Source organism: Strongylocentrotus purpuratus, unplaced genomic scaffold (assembly GCF_000002235.5).
Source record: "Strongylocentrotus purpuratus isolate Spur 01 unplaced genomic scaffold, Spur_5.0 spur5_scaffold_4, whole genome shotgun sequence".
NCBI lineage: Eukaryota > Metazoa > Echinodermata > Echinoidea > Camarodonta > Strongylocentrotidae > Strongylocentrotus > Strongylocentrotus purpuratus.
The window spans coordinates 24,512,189-24,529,185 of NW_022145610.1; the positions used below are offsets into that span (position 1 = coordinate 24,512,189).

Here is a 16,997-nt window from a genome sequence, read left to right on the forward strand (position 1 = left end):
CAATGTCTACCCACGATACTGTCAATATACAACGTACAGACAACGTAAATACAACGTATATACAACTTACAGACCGTTATCAATTACTGTTTGCTTGTGACGTGTGTTTAGTATCAACCAATGAACCAATGCACGTCGCATATTTGCCGAGAAGAGAGCACAGTCTACTACGACGTCACAATACTTGTCGTGTCGCCGCGGCCCGACGTTCGAGAACAAGCTGGGTTTTTCCCACTTCGCAGTCCTATAGTTGTTTATTATGTATCTAGTATTATTGTGTTCACTCTCGAAGCTTCTCTGAAGTTGGAAGCTGCTCTATAGACGCGGTGTTTGGTGCCACGTTTCACAAACTCAAATTAGAATATCGACTTCTCATATAGTTCACACGACTCTCTGAAGGAAACGAATTAGGCTTATAATTTCAACTGCAAAATTCGTCTACGATATTGTTCTATTTCTACAGCTGTTCATTGAGACCAGAATTCCTGGTGATATAAACATATACGCAGTAATTTGCAGACGGTTTAATCAGTGAGAACTTTACATTTTGAAACGGTTTTTCATCAAATACTTCGACAAGCACAATAACATGGCACCAGGAAAAGCACCAGCGATTGGAATTGATTTGGGTACCACCTATTCTTGTGTTGGGGTCTTTCAGAATGGGAAGGTGGAGATCATAGCTAACGATCAGGGTAACCGGATCACACCTAGTTGTGTTGCCTTCACAGATACAGAAAGATTGATCGGTGAAGCTGCAATGAATCAGGTGGCAATGTAAGTTTATTATACCATTTTTTGAACATTTTTGATCAATATGAAATCCTGTCCAGTGATTGTTTAACAGAGCATCACGTGACCCCAACATAACATTGCTATGATGTAACCGTGACGTCATCCATGGTATAGTGCACTAGACCATGGATGACGTCATACATATGCGATCGATCAAGATCTATGTGCTATCGGGCGCGGTCGCGGTAATATGTCCGTCTGCGCTGCTCTCACCAGGCAGAGCACCTGCACTATATACAACTTCAGTGACAGTAAACATTAGTATTGATATTTAATATATGAGGTTAGTTTGAAAAATATAAAACAAATCGTCCTTGTTTTCACGAAGTGACGGTAGTGAGGACAATCGTAACGCAAAGTGAATGCAATTATTTTTCACTACCGTCACTTCGTGAAAACAGCGACGAAATATGTCGTGCACTATTTCAAGCCACTAGTGAAATTATGGATTCCTCGGCGACAGAAAAAGCACTATTTTCTTCGGGGCTACGCCCCACGGAAAATAGTGCTATTCCTGCCACCTCGATCTATAATTTCAACAAGAGCCTCTCAGTGCATGGTATATTTGTTTACTATTCCCCACTCCTGACGACGGATAGTCAACCTGTTCGCAACGTCGAGCCCCTCCTACTGCCCATCCTCTCCAACCGGCGCTATACATCTTTAGAATTATAAGCTCGAGAAAGATTACCAAAAGTCCTTTTCGGTACTACACACACCGTACCCTCAAGCAGGCGCGGATCCAGGGGGCCGAGCGGGCCTTGGCCCCCCCCCCCCCCCGCAAAAAAAAAAAAAAAAAAAAAGGAGAGAGAGAGAGAAGGAAAGAAGGGAAAGGGAAAGAGGAGAGAAAGGGAAAAAAGAAGAGGAAGAAGAAAAGAAAAGAGGGAAGAAGTAGATCGGGGGGGGGGGGCAAAAGGACTTGCCTCCCAGGCTGTTGCACCCCCTCCCCAATCAAAAAATAAAAGAGAAGGAAGGAAAGGGAAAGAAAAAAAGGAAAAGAGGAGATACAAGAAAGGAAAAAAGAGGATAATGACACAACAAATCGTCTTCTTTCTCTAATGATTTAATGAAACGTAAGCTTCCGCTTAGCGCGGGAGGGGGAAAACTCAATTCAGACGAGGATTATTTTTTGGGAACGGTACAACAAATCAGGGGCGGATCTAGCTTTTTGCTAAGGGGGGGGGTTTGACAAAAATAATGACGACGCGGAGCATCGTCCACGAGCCGCGAAGCGGCGAGCCGATTTTTTTTGGGGTGTTTATTTGAACCCCGTAAGTGATGTTTTCCTGGCATCTATTAACACAATGGAGACCATAAAAAGCAGTGCATGATGACGTCTTTTTAAATCAAGTAACAGTTTAATACACAGTTATATCCAGAGTTATCATGTGTTTGGTTAAGTTACCAGATGAGTTGAAGATTTTCTCACAATATTTGCACTTGAAAGGGTTTCTCTTCAGCGTGCGTTCTTTTTTCTTTCTTTTTTTCTTTTTTTTCCCTTTTTTTTTTTTTTTTTTTTTTGGGGGGGGCCGCCCAAGGGGGGGGGGGGGGGGGGGTTTAAACCCCCTAAACCCCCCCCCCCGTAGATCCGCGCCTGCAAATCGTCTTCTTTCTCTAATAATTTATTGAAATGTCAAAGTTCCGCGTTTCGCGGAGGAGGGAGGGGGAAACTCGCCCCTCCCTGCACCCACCCACCCCCAATTACGTCACTGCTGGTCACCATTACGAACCAATATTTGGCTCGCATAATTTCAAATCCCCCCCCCCCCCCCCCCTAAGAAATCCTGGATCCGCGCCTGATGTATATACAACGGCAACAGTTTCAATATAAAATGTAAGTTCTTTTTACTTAAATCATTGGTCTGGAAACAATTTTTGCCCATTGTTGTGTATTGTATTACATTTTCACTGACAATGAATTCACATTGTAATGCAATTTTCAAGTTTCCCAGGCCTATTTATTAGAACAGAAGATTGATATTGTTTAGTTGTACGATAACATCGCTCTGTTTGATTTGATTTGATTGGAGATATATCTCATTAAAAACAGAGTAAAGGCTATACAGTTTCAAACAAACCTACACCATTAAACTTCAAGCTCACTCACACATGATTTATTGCGACACTTTCAAGGCTACTTATTATTTCATGTTCATGTATATACAAAGGGCAACAGCTTCAATATTAAACGTAATTAAATAAATGGTCTGGAAAATGTTAATGACCATTGTTGTATATTATACAACATTTTCCATAACGATTAATATACATTGTATGATGCAATTTTCAGGAAAACCATACTTGTCATTACTGTTATATTTATTATATGATACTAAAGCAAATCGTTTCGCTTATCGATAAGATAAATCAATGTGAAGTACGTGTCAAATAATGAAATCATTACGTGCTATTTTTAACCGGACTAGACATTTGAAACGTATAAAAAATGTATACACTATTGACAGCAAGCAAGTTTTTTAAACAAAGAATTCAGGAATTGAACAACATTGCACATTTTAGTCTACACGATATGCTCTACACCCTTAGTTGGACTGTAAACAGTTGTCTTCTTAAGTCTTCCATATAAATATAAATTTAAAGGGGGTCAATAATCATTATGAAAACACCACTTTCGTAAGGTTGACACATCAATATATATTGTGCACACATGTAACAATGTGATAATATTTTTTCTTGGGGGGGGGGCGGGAGGAGGGCAATCCAAAAAGGGACTGATATGTGAACATTAATATTGATAGGTCGCTTCACAAAAGGGGCATACATAGTCCTTTTTTGTGGATAGTTTTTTGAGCAAAACACAAAATACTGACGGGGTACACGTTTTCCTTCAATTTTCTGAGGGGGATCGTCCCCATGGATAATTTGAAAAATTGCACACCAACAAAATGTATAGCAAATACTGACTAAAGACTGCAACACGCTTTAAGGCTCTGGTGGGCCCAAGAGTACAGCGTTTAGACTATTAGAAATGCTAAAATCTTCTCGCTCGGTCGCTACGCTCCTTCGCATAATTTCCTAAAAATATACAAGTAAATATTGAAGAAAATATGTATTCTGTTGGTATCACGTATGTACAAATTACACAGTATGTTAACAAGATTAAAAGTTATAGAAATAGATCAGTGTTCCAAAAATGAATATTCAGCTTGCTCTTTTAAGAAGTCCCTTCCTGCTCAGTCAAACTAAAATGTACCTAGTAAATATTTACAACCCTTCGGACTGCACACTAGATATCGGCAAAGTAAAAGTGAAGCGTGAAAAAAGTATATTGCTTGTTTTTATGCTGTAGTTTTGCTAAAGAATGTAATTTTATAACACAACAAAACTTCAAAAACCTGTGAGGGGTTTACATATAAGACTTATCATACAGCTTTATGGGGGTAGTCCCTTCCGTCACCTCCGCCTCTTTCCCTGGCTTACTGATGGGGGGGGGGGCAGTAACCCCCCCCAATACAATTTAAACATGGGTTATTTTTAATTTGATACCAGTGATTTACAAGTATTGCTAAAATGGCAGTATTTTTCCATGAGCTCCCGGGGGCTCTACCCCCTGGAACCCACCAAGGGCCCTAAGGCGGGCCCTGTTTGCTCATCTGGCCGTAATTAAATGCCTAAAGTCCTTGAGCTTTCGGGGGCTCTGCCCTCTAGACTCAACCAAGGGGCCTAAGGCGGGTCCCTAGATGCGTAATTTGGTGCCTAAAAGCCCTTCCGTTATGTATTTCTTATGTATTTCTTTGTCTTTCTTTCTCCATTATCCTCTGCACTCTCCTTATGTATTTTTTTGTTTTCCCTTTTCCATAACCTTCTCTTCCCTGGGTATACGTGCTTGCACATGAACTATATATGGCTAAACAGTTATGTATAAAAAAAAAATATGCGCGAACGGTCAAGGAGTAAGAAGAAGGCAAAAAGAGAACAAAGATATGGTGGCCCTGAAGGGACATTGCGAATAGACTAAATCGTGAAAAATATGCGATAAAATTCACGATATCGTCAATTTTATCGCATATTTTTCACGAAGAAATTCACGAAATTGACGATATCGTGAACTTTATCGTAAACTTTTCACGATGAAATTGACGATATCGTGAATTTTATCGTGAAAAGTTCACGATATAAAGTTCACGATATCGTCAATTTTATCGTGTACTCTATCGTGTACTCTATCGTGTACTCTCCTGACGGGCGCTTCGTAAACAAAACCAGCCCTAGCTGGGGGAGACAGAGAGAAGGAAAAAAGGGAAAGGGAAAGAGAAGATAAAAGGAAAGAAAGAAGAGGAAGAAGAAGAAAAGAGGGAAACGGGGGCAAAGGGCTTTTGCCTCGTCCCCCCGCCCCCCGCCAAAAAATAAATAAGAGAGAGAGAGAGAAGGAAAGGGAAAGAGAAGAAAGAAAGAGAAAAACGAAAAAGAGGGAGAATAGGAAAGAAAGGAAAAGAAAGAAAAGAAAGGAGGCAAGAGCCCTTCGCCCCTGTTTCCCTCTTTTCTTATTCTTTTTCCTCTTCTTTCTTTCCTTTTATATTTTCTTTCCCTCTCCCTTCTCTTTCCCTTTATGGCGGGAGGGGGGAGGGGGAGGTAAGAGCCTTTCGCCCTTCCCCCGTTTCCCTCTTTCCGTCTTCTTCTTCTTTCTTTCCTTTTATATTTTCTTTCCCTTTCCCTTTCCCTTCTCTCTCTATCTCTCTCTCTCTCCTATTTATTTGTTGGCGCGGGAGGGGGGAGGAGGCAAGAGCCCCTCTTTTCTTCTTATTCTTCTTCCTTTCCTTTTTTATTCTCATTCCCTTTCCCTTCTCTCTCTCTCTCTCTTATTTATTTTTTTGGCGGGGGGGGGGGGGGGGGAGGTAAGAGCCTTTCGCCCTTCCCCCGTTTCCCTCTTTCCTTCTTCCTCTTCTTTCTTTCCTTTTATATTTTCTTTCCCTTTCCCTTTCCCTTCTCTCTCTCCTTATTTATTTTTTGGCGGGGGGGGGGGGGGAGTGAGGAGGAGGCAAGAGCCCTTCGCCCCCCCCGTTTCCCTCTTTTCTTCTTATTATTCTTTCTTTCCTTTTATCTTCTCTTTCCCTTTCCCTTTTTTCCTTCTCTCTGTCTCCCCCAGCTAGGGCTGGTTTTGTTTACGAAGCGCCCGTCAGGAGAGTACACGATAGAGTACACGATAGAGTACACGATAAAATTGACGATATCGTGAACTTTATATCGTGAACTTTTCACGATAAAATTCACGATATCGTCAATTTTATCGTGAAAAGTTTACGATAAAGTTCACGATATCGTCAATTTCGTGAATTTCTTCGTGAAAAATATGCGATAAAATTGACGATATCGTGAATTTTATCGCATATTTTTCACGATTTAGTCTATTCGCGATGTCCCTTCAGGGCCACCATACAAAGACGGCATCCATGGAAGCCATGTGAGAGTGTCCACTTTTTTTCGCTTTTACTTTCACCCTTGCATTCTTTCCTGAATCAGAGTTTTCTCACACCTTGTAGACTCGTGCAGGTTATGATTTTGTGTGTGTGTGTGTATGTGTGTGTGTGTGCGTGCGTGTGTGTGTGTGTGTGCGTGTGTTTGTGTGTGTTCGTGTAACGAAATAACGTATACAATAGCTTGGCAATTCTCATGGTTATGAGATACAATGTGAAAGGAATTGAGAGAATAATGGTCGCGTAGCTTAAATCAAAGTTCCCCATTGCAGTCCTCTCTTTTTGGATATTTTTGCATTTTGTTTTTGTAAGAGGTGTAGAGCCAGAAGAAAGAAGAGGGAGAAGAAACGAAACGGGTGAAGAAGGAGATCGGGGGGGGGGGGCGAAAGGGCCTTTCCTCCCAGGCTGTTGCACCCCCCCCCTCCAATAAAAAAAAGAGAGAAGGAAGGAAAGGGAAAAGGTAAGAGGAGATAAAGGGAAGGAAAAAGAAGAAAAGAAAAGAAAGGGGATATCATTTGCAATTTTCCCGCCGGTGGATCGAGGAGGGGCAAAAGGCCCTTACCTCCCCCCGCCCCAAAGAGAGAAAGAAGAAAAAGTGAAAGAGGAGAGCTAAAAGAGAACAAAAAAGAGGAAGAAGAAAAGAAAAGGGTGAAAAGAACGGGAGATCAGTTCCGGTTAATCCCGCCAACAACGTGTGGATCGGGGTGTGGACCGAAAGGCCCTTGCCCCCCACCCCCCCCCCCCCCTCGGCAAACCTTAAGAAGGAGAGAAAGGGAAAGAAGAAAAAAGAGAAAGAAGAAAAGGGGGCACTGGCGTACTGAAAGTGGGGGGGGGGGGGCTTGGGGGAATTCAAATTCAAACGTGGTTTATTTCTAATTCCATAACGGTGGCTTTCAAATAATGCTGAATTCTTTCCGAGATTTTTCCTCAGTTTTTTAGTAAATTATACTTTTGTATGCGTTTGTTGGAAAATGACAAACTCCTAAATTTACAGCCAGGCAAGAAATATGATTCTTGAGAAAAGTTAGGGCCGGGATCGGCTAGAATCGCAAGCCTCGAGCCCCCCCCCCCCTCCACTTTTTTTTTGAAAAGGTATAGTAAAGAGAAATAGAAATAAAGAGAGCAAGAAAGAAAGAATAGTTAACTAGCTGCTCATCTGACCGAAATTAAACGCCTAAAATCCCCTGAGCTTCCAGGGTTCGGTCCCTTGCACCCCGCCTAGGGCCCTAGACTCCCCTGGATGCTAATCTGACGGAAATGTAATTCCTAAAACCCCTGTTTTCTGGGGGCTTCGCCCGCTGGACCTCACGCCAATTAGTGTCCTGCCAGTGTCACAAATAAGGTATAAAAATATGTTCATCTGACCGTAATGAAATGCCTAAAACCCCTGAGCTTCTCGGGTCGGACAAGGTATCAAAATTTGTTTATCTGACCGCAGGCGCGTAGCCAGGGGGGGGGGGGATAGAAAAAAATAGAGAGGAGAGGAAACGAAGAGGACGTAGGGAGAAAAAGGAGCAGACAAAAAACATCTTTGAAATTCAGACAAGAATTAAGAGTATAGAGAACGGTACAACGAATCGTCTTCTATCTCTAATAATTTAATGAACCGTCAAAGCGTCCGCGCGATTCGCGCAGGGGGGGGGGGGGACTGAATTAAGACAAGGATTAAGAGTATAGAGAACGGTACAACGAATCGTCTTTTATCTCTAATAATTTAATGAAACGTCAAAGCTTCCGCGCTTCGCGGAGGGGGGCTGAATTAAGACAAGGATTAAGAGTCGAGAACGATACAACGAATCGTTTTCTTTCTCCAATGATTTAATGAAACGTAAAAGCTTCCGCGCTTCGCGCGAGACGGGGAGGGGGGAGGGGGGGGCTGAATTAAGACAAGGATTAAGAGTCGAGAACGGTACAACGAATCGTTTTCTTTCGTCAATGATTTAATGAAACGTAAAAGTTTCCGCGCTTCGCGCGGGAGGGGAAAATTCCATTCAAACGAGGATAATTTTCGAGAACGCTATAACGAATCGTCTTCTTTCAATAATAGTTAAATGAAACGTCAAAGCTTCCGCGCTGCGCGGAGGGGGGAGGGCTGAATTAAGAGAAGGATTAAGAGTCGAGAACGGTACAACGAATTGTCTTCTTTCTCTAATACTTTAATGAAACGTCATATATAGCTTCCGCGCTTTGCAGAGGAGGGAGGGGGGAAACTCGCCCCTCCCTACATCCCCCTGCATTACGTCGCTGCTGGTCACCATTACGTACCAATATTTGGCTCGCATAATTTCAAATTTGGCCCCCCCCCCCTAAGAAATCCTGGATCCGCGCCTGCCCTCAAGAAAGAAAGACCGACCGTCCTTTCCAGGACTCCCCTATCCTTCCCCTCTCTCACATGGTGCGACCGTAAGCCCGTATATCAACATCACCATGCAAGCCGATACTAAAAAGCAGCACCTATCATTTTCTATGTTTAAACAATAATTGTTTATCTGAAACTATAATTGAAAAATATATAATTTCAATGACGGGTGGACGAATTAAAACATCTTTTTATGAACAGGAATCTTATTAGGTGTTACAGGTACTATGTCCCATTTTCAGGCCAAAAAATGAAAAGGTTAAATTCCAACGGCATTTGAAAGATAATACTAATTTAGAACTCCACCCCCCCCCAAAAAAAAGGGGGGGGGGGCTTGGAAATGTCTTTAAGTGTGAAAATAAAGGCTATTAGTTGTCGAATCGACTTAAGAGCTACAGAGACAGTAAGTAATAGTCTGATTTTTAGACCATTGTACCGAATGGTCGTACGTTTTATGCTGCGCAAAGATTCAATCAGTTTAATTTTGCTCATGTACCCTTTACAGCTCATTTTATGTATGTTATATATTACCAAAGAATAAGAAAAGCCAGTCAGTCACTCAATAGAGTCTGATAGTGAAGTCTAACAAGTAAACAGGTTTCCTTCCATAATTTGAATATTAGGACACTGCTAACGTTCAAATCTCACTATATAACATACATGACATATTCATAATTCCTGCAAAGTTCTACAGAATTTGATATTGGCTGCAAAAAGGGACATACAGTAGTATCTTTAATCTCCCCAAAATAGTGACCATGCAGTAATTTGAAAGTGTGCAGTGGAGAGTTTTTTATTTTATTTTTTATTTAAAATTTTTTAATCACCTTCTCAAACAACAATATAATACTGCATTATACTTTATTACTGTTTTGGTGGCAGCACCAATAAAGCCTCTGGCTCTGGCTCTCCACATTCATATATATATTTGTTGTATTGTATTGTAAATGTTTCTCTTTAACTTGTACGCTATGTTTTGTATTTTATATGTTTGTTATGATGTTTTTACGATGAATGAAATAAAGTTCAATTCAATAAGGGAGTTTACAGATACAATCTGCGCATGGTAAAGGTCATTTGTACCAAAAAGGTAAACCCACCGAGATGAATACTGGATAATGCGCTCATGAAAGTTATGTAACATTATTCATCTATGCACCAACGGTACATTCTATGATTCGCAGGTGCAGTGGCGGATCCAGGGGCACAGGGGGCACGTGTCCCCCCCCCGGCCAAAAAAAAGTAAAGGAGAAAAAGGAGGGGGAAAGAAAAAGGAGAGGAAAAAGAAAAAAAGAGAAGAGAGAAAGAAGAAGAAAAGAGGGAGGAAAGAAAAGGGGAGAGGAGAAAAAGGAAGGGAAAGGGAAAGAGAGAGGAGAGAAAAGGCGGAAAAAGAAGAAAGGCGGAAAGACGGAGGAGAGAAAAGGGGGAAAAGGAGAATAATGAGAAGGGAAAAGAAAGAAAGGGGGATGATATTATAAGAAGGTGTTTTTTTTTTACCGGGTAAGGGGCAGGGGGGGCATGCAATTTTAAGTCGAACATGACTAATACCAAAGATTTTATCTCCTTCATAACTTCTAACTTATAACTTATAACTTAGTCTTGAATTAATTTTCCGATATACCTATTCTAAGTGCTCTTTCAGCATGCAGATTGTCCCCGCCATTAATCCTGCCACGGTTGCTGGTTTCATTGTCATATTATTTTCTGTCATCCCTGTAGCCGCGAAGTTTCTGTCCGTTTCGCAAGCACTTTTTTTTACATCGCCTACATGTAATGCTTATTGCTTCCAGTTTGCAAAAGATCCCAGTGGCGGATCTGTGAGGGGATGGGGGAGGGGTTAGGGGGTTTAACCCCCCCCCCCTTGGGCTGCCAAGTGAAAATGTGATGTGAATAGAAAAACGCCATCATGTGTGCAGACCCACACAGTATCCGCATCTTCATCGGGTCAAACCCCCCTTAAACTGTTAATTGATTTTAAAAGACGTTATCGTGCACTGCTTTTTATGGTCTCCATTGTGTTAGTAGATGCCAGGAAAACATCACCCACCGGGGCTCAAAATAGCCATCCCCCCCCCCCCAAAAAAAAAAAAAAAAAAAAAAAATCGCCTCGCCGCTACGCGGCTCTTGGACGATGCTCCGCATCGTCATTGGGTCGAACCCCCTTAAACTGTTACTTGATTTAAAAAAACGTTATCATGCACTGCTTTTTTTATGGTCTCCATTGTGTTAGTATATAGATGCCAGGAAAACATCACTTACGGGGGTTCAAAAAAGCAACAAAAAAAAAAATCGCCTCGTCGCTTCGCGGCTCGTGGACGATGCTCCGTGTCGTCATTGTGTCAACCCCCCCCCCCCCCCCTTAGCAAAAAGCCAGATCCCATCATCCGCCCCTGGATTCCTACTCTTTGAGGGGGTAGGAAAAAGCAATTTTACGTCATATTACTCCAGGAAGTGCCTGAAAATGCTCCTAATGTGGTTCTAAAATTGCAAATGCTTCCTACTCAGGGAGGGGGTTCTGAACCCCTCCCAGACCCACACCCGCTTGGTCGCTCCGCTCCCTCGTCGCTGACGCCTCGCTCCATCGTTTTTCATATATTTCACCCCATGAGATTTTGCGCCCCCCGGTAAGAAATTCCTGGATCCGCCGCTAAGGTGGAAGTATTCTTTTCAAGAGGGCAAACAAAAGGTATTCATGAAGCACATCTAGGACTTTGGCAGTTATTATTCTAATATGCTCAAAGTGGGACTTCTCCATGTGTAAAAGGTCTGTGGATATTTGGGGTCATTTGTACCATGTGCTATCTGTAAACTCCCTTATTCAATTCAATTCAGTTTAACATGGAACAGGGAGCAAACATATGTTAGATTTTCGTCATTTTGCATTTCAATATTCGCTTGAAATTGTAATGATACTCTCTTATCACCAACATTTCATGACTGGTTCTAAATTCTGTGCATTTCTTATAATATATAACTGTAATTACTTATTATTTGACTGGATAATAAAACATGCGCTGCTACTTACACTGATTAGTACATGTACTTACAGCGGCCTATGCTCGTGTAATTAAGCTATTTATCAATTCAATGTGACAATAAGCTATTCTTATTTATTATCGTTACAGGAATCCCAAGAACACAATCTTTGATGCAAAACGTCTTATTGGGAGGTCATTCACAGATGACAACGTGCAATCAGACATGAAGCACTGGCCTTTCACCGTCATCAATAAAGGAGGCAAGCCAATGCTACAGGCAGAGTACATGGGAGAACAGAAGACATTGGCTCCAGAGGAAATCAGCTCAATGGTCTTGACCAAGATGAAGGAGACAGCTGAGGCTTATCTTGGCCAGCAAATCACTGATGCCGTCGTCACTGTTCCCGCTTACTTCAACGATGCACAGCGACAGGCGACGAAGGACGCAGGTGTGATCGCTGGCCTCAACGTCCTCAGAATCATCAACGAGCCCACCGCTGCCGCCCTCGCCTACGGACTCGATAAGAAGCTGAAGGGGGAGCAACATGTCCTCATCTTCGATCTCGGTGGTGGTACGTTCGATGTCTCGATCCTGGTCATTGATGATGATATCTTCGAAGTGAAGTCGACAGCCGGTGACACTCATCTCGGAGGAGAAGACTTCGATGATAGACTAGTCGATTATCTCGCTGAGGAGTTCAAGCGAAAGCATAGGAAAGACATGAGGTCCAGCCCAAGATCGCTCCGTCGCCTCCAAACAGCAGCAGAGCGAGCAAAGAGATCACTGTCAAGCACTGCTTCAGCAAACATCCAAGTTGAATCACTCTACGAAGGTATCGACTTCTCCACCAGTGTCAGCAGAGCACGATTCGAGGAGCTGTGTACAGATCTCTTCAAAAAGTGTCTGCAGCCAGTGGAGAGGGCCATCATCGATGCTAAAATCGACAAGAACAAGATTGACACCGTGGTAATTGTAGGTGGATCAACACGGATCCCGAAGATCCAGAAGTTTCTCCAGGAATACCTCAACGGCAAGGATCTCAACAAGTCTATCAATCCTGATGAAGCTGTTGCCTATGGGGCTGCTGTCCAAGCTGCCATTCTATCAAATGACCCAAGCGAAGAAATCAGAGACGTTATTCTAATCGATGTGACCCCTCTCTCTCTTGGCATTGAAGTAAAAGGAGGTGTGATGTCAAAGCTCATTGAGAGGAACACAAACATCCCTACAAAGGCTGCCGAGACCTTCACTACTGATGCGGACAACCAGCTTGCCGTTACCATCAAAGTGTTTGAAGGAGAAAGAGCTATGACTAAAGAAAACAATCGACTTGGCCAGTTTCGTTTTTCCGGTATCCCACCTGCACCTCGGGGCGTCCCTAAGATCGAGGTCTCTTTCGACATCGACGCCAACGGCATTATGGACGTCACTGCCAAGGATGAGAGCACGGGTCGTAGCAACAAGATCACCATCACCAACGACAGAGGAAGGATATCTACAGACGAAATCGATCGCATGATCAGCGACGCCGAAAGATTCAAGGCCGAAGATGATGCTCAGCGGGAACGCATCGCAGCTAGCAACCAACTCGAGTGCTATGCCTACAACGTCAAGTCCGCAATCAGAGACGCATCAGTAGGGAGCAAGCTTAGCTCCAGCGACAAGGAAGTCTTTAAAAAAACAGTAGATAACGTCATTACTTGGATGGATAGCAACCCTTTGGCAAAGAAGGAAGAACTGTCGTTCAAGTTGAATGAGTTGCAGAAGACATGCTCTCCCATCATGGCTAAAATACACGCAGGTAGTAACTCAGGTTATTTTACCTGACTGCTAAGAAAGCATTAATAGGGACTTTTAGGTTTGCGTGGACTAATACGTGTGACGTCCATTCAAGGCAGTGCATTAAAAGGACGTCGACCGTACATGTAGCAATCCACATTGTCTTCGTGCAAATCTAAAAGTCCCTAATGCTTGTTAGTAAGCAACTAGACGGCCGACGGCTTTAGGTCCTCTCCAAGGGACCTGGTAGTGAGGATTAATGCCTTACCAAAGGGCACTAGCGCATCGTCTTGGTTTCGAACCCGGGTCACCGGATTACGAGACTGCTGCTCTACCGACTGGGCTATCGCGCCTCCCTTAAAGGTACTATGTCCCATTTGCAGGCTATAAAAATGAAAAGGTTAAATTCCAACGGCATTTGAAAGATAATACTAATTTAGAACTTCCCTAAAAAAGGTGGGGCTTGAAAATGTCTTCAAGTTGGAAAATACCGACTATTAGTTGTCAAATCGACTTAGGAGCTATAGAGCCAATAAGTAATAGTCTTGATTTTCAGACCATTGTACAGAATGGTCATACGTTCTATGCTGCGCAAAGATTCCCTCAGTTTAATTTTGGCCATCACAAGAAGTGGGTTATTGATGTAGGCAGATGCTCATGTACCCTTTACAGCTCATTTTTATGTATGTTATTACCAAAGAAGAAAAAAGTCAGTCAGTCACTCAATAGTGTCTGACAGTGAAGTCTAGCAAGTAAACGGGTTTCCTTGCATAATTTGAATATTATGACACTGCTAACGTTTAAATTTCACAGATAGGACATACATGACATATTCATAATTCCTGCAAAGTTCTAGAGAATTTGAGGTTGGCTGCAAAAGGGACATAGTTACCTTTAACTTACCTTTAACAAATCAGATTCCAAAAATGCTTAAAAAATAAAAGTTTCAGATGACTAGTCATTTTAGTACTTGTTTAAAACCTTTAATGTATTTGTATAGCGACCCATTGAAAGAGTACATGTACCTTTCATCAAGGTAGTCTAGAAATGTTGGAGTAATTAACTAAAAATGATATTTCCCTCCAATATATTGCTTAATTTGCATAGTACCCTTATCCTTCAATATTTGAATTATGGGATATTAGCATGGGGCAACTCCTCCATAAATCAACTGGATAAATGATTGTTGCTACAAAACAGGGCAATGAGAATAATTTGTCATAAGAACAGATTAGTCCGTTCAGATCAATTGTTTTATTGCATTATTGCTTTAAAAATATTTGATTTACATAATCTGCGTCTGGGTTGTATTGTGTATCAACTGAATCTGGACGAGTTAATGCATTAACTTTGTTGTTAAAAAAACCCGAGAGATTCCTCGACTACCCAACGAGACAATCTTCTTATTACCATATTCCAATGTTAAGAACTCTTTGTAAACAGAAAACCTTAATTTACACTGGCCCGATCTTTTAATTTTTTTCTCGATTAGTCTCATCAAATCTGTTTGCATTTAAACGTAATCTGAAGTTAAAGCTAGTTTTAAAGAATCAATGCAACATTATGCTAATTTGCTTCAAATGCAAGCCATTATTCATATACATTTTCCCTTGGGATTTAGTTTATAGCAACCAATGTTGAGCAATGCTTTTATTCCATGATAGCTGCAGAATGCAAACTTCAGTGTCCCTTTCTTGTGCTTGTGTTGTTTTGCTTGTCTTATCATGATTATATTGTCTTGTTTTGTTTCGTCCCGTTTTCCCCATCTTTTCCTTGTATTTTCTACTTTATGATTTGTACTATGATATTTTATGTTAGAGAACCTAAATTACAAGCTATGCTTTCCTAAGTTTCCACCGTAATATAGCCAGCAAACATTTTCTTAGTCTCTATTGTTTACTTTTACTGTATTGCATGTACCATAGTTATGTATATTTCTCGTATGTTAATATTTGAATTGGAATGAATTTGTAAATTTTATTTGCTGTTATTTTGGAAATAAATGAAATGAAAAATGTCGGTCAAGCCACGAGCAAAAATCTTAGACGTCACGAGCAGCATTTGTTAAGGAAATATAAGTTCAAAGCAATATTCTATAGTGAATAAAGTTTATTACTGATTTGATAAACAAAGGAAAAAACTATTATCTGAACTTTATCGTAGATCAGGCACGTAGCCAGAGTTTGATGTTTGGGGGGCACATACATGTAATCGATCGAGGTAAAAAAAAAGGGGTCTAAAAAAGTTCAAACCGATCTTGGAAAAAAAATTGGGGGGCACGTGCCTCGCTCTCTCCCTCGCTCTCTTTCTGTTTTGTGTGTGTACTATCGCCATTCAATTGGTGACATGCATGTAACCCCCCCCCCCGTCATCCTTCGTCTTCATCATTGTTACGAAAAATGCATCTAGTCGATGATAGTCCTTACAGACATGATTATAAAAAATAATATTGGAATATAAACGAAGATGATCATAAAAAAAAGATGCGGTCGTGTATACCGTACTCACTCTTGTACTTTATGGTTCGCTATAGAGTTTGAGAACAAAAGTGGTATTACAAAGCAAATGCAAGAGCATAATAATATCATCAGTTTGTGTAATTACCTTTCATCTGACAAAATAATGTAAACGAGGACAATATTTAGCTTAAATATTTGCCCTGTTATTTGGTCCCAAGTGGAACAGGTAGCATGTTATTTGAAGTACGTGAGACAATAGATTTTAAACGCATTCATTCTAATACCCAATTTAACCCAAACACTTTATGGGATTCCTTAAAATGTACAATCACCGGCTTTTGTATACAATATTGTGCCCGAAAAAAAAGATAGAAAGAAAAGCTAGTAAAGACAATCTTATAAACGAGATAGAAGAAGTTAATTTCAAATTGAGTTTTGATAATAATAATGATCAACTTATTGTGGAACGGGACAAATTAACAGTAGTTTGAACACAATTTTGGACCAAGAAACTCAGGGTCTGATTATACGTTCCCGAATTCGTTGGGCAGAAGGAGAAAAGAGTTCAAGATATTTTTGTAATATGGAAAAAAGAATAGGGGAAAAGAAAAGTATTTTTAGAATTAAGAATGATAACGATGATTTTGTTGTAGATTAAACAAAGTTGTTGGAGGAAATCCATGTATTTTACCAAAATGTGTATAAATAACAAAATAGAGACAACAATCAAAAAGACATTAACACATTTTTGGATCATATTGATATCCCCCAATTGGATGATGCTGATAAAGGCTTTTTAGAAACTCCTATTTCCAAACAGGAACTCCTGGAAACGATTACTTCAATGAAACACAATAAATCACCAGGTCTTGATGGCCTACATGTGGAATTTTATGTTGTTTTTTGGAATGATGTTATTTGATTCTTTTAATTTTTCAATACAACATAGATTAATGTCTTTTTCCCAGAGGAACGGTATTATTACTTTGATCCCCCAAAAAGATAAAAATAACTTGTATTTAAAAAATTTCAGACCCATATCTTTGTTGACTGTTGATTATAAAATTTTAGCAAAAACCTTTGCCAACCGCCTTAAAAAGTGTCTCTCAAACTTAATTCACACTGACCAGTCTGGGTTTTTAAAGGGACGGAATATTAGAACCAATATCCGCTTGATTATTGATATAATCG

General features: G+C 40.9%; 1 protein-coding gene across 1 annotated transcript; it reads left to right on the top strand.

The window, feature by feature from the left end:
* Positions 1 to 314: 314 nt before the first annotated feature.
* Positions 315 to 13,427, top strand: LOC115929149 (heat shock 70 kDa protein IV-like). The gene is made up of 2 exons (XM_030997487.1): positions 315 to 777; positions 11,715 to 13,427. Exons 1-2 carry the CDS (start codon positions 590 to 592, stop codon positions 13,393 to 13,395), a joined length of 1,869 nt encoding a protein of 622 aa, XP_030853347.1. The 5' UTR covers positions 315 to 589; the 3' UTR covers positions 13,396 to 13,427.
* The last annotated feature ends 3,570 nt before the right edge of the window (positions 13,428 to 16,997 follow it).

Excerpts from the sequence above, each read along its gene's own strand:
- LOC115929149 (XM_030997487.1), top strand. The coding sequence starts at position 590 with ATGGCACCAGGAAAAGCACCAGCGATTGGAATTGATTTGGGTACCACC. Across the intron at positions 778-11,714 it reads GCAATGAATCAGGTGGCAAT|GAATCCCAAGAACACAATCT; the intron begins GTAAGTTTATTA and ends TTATCGTTACAG.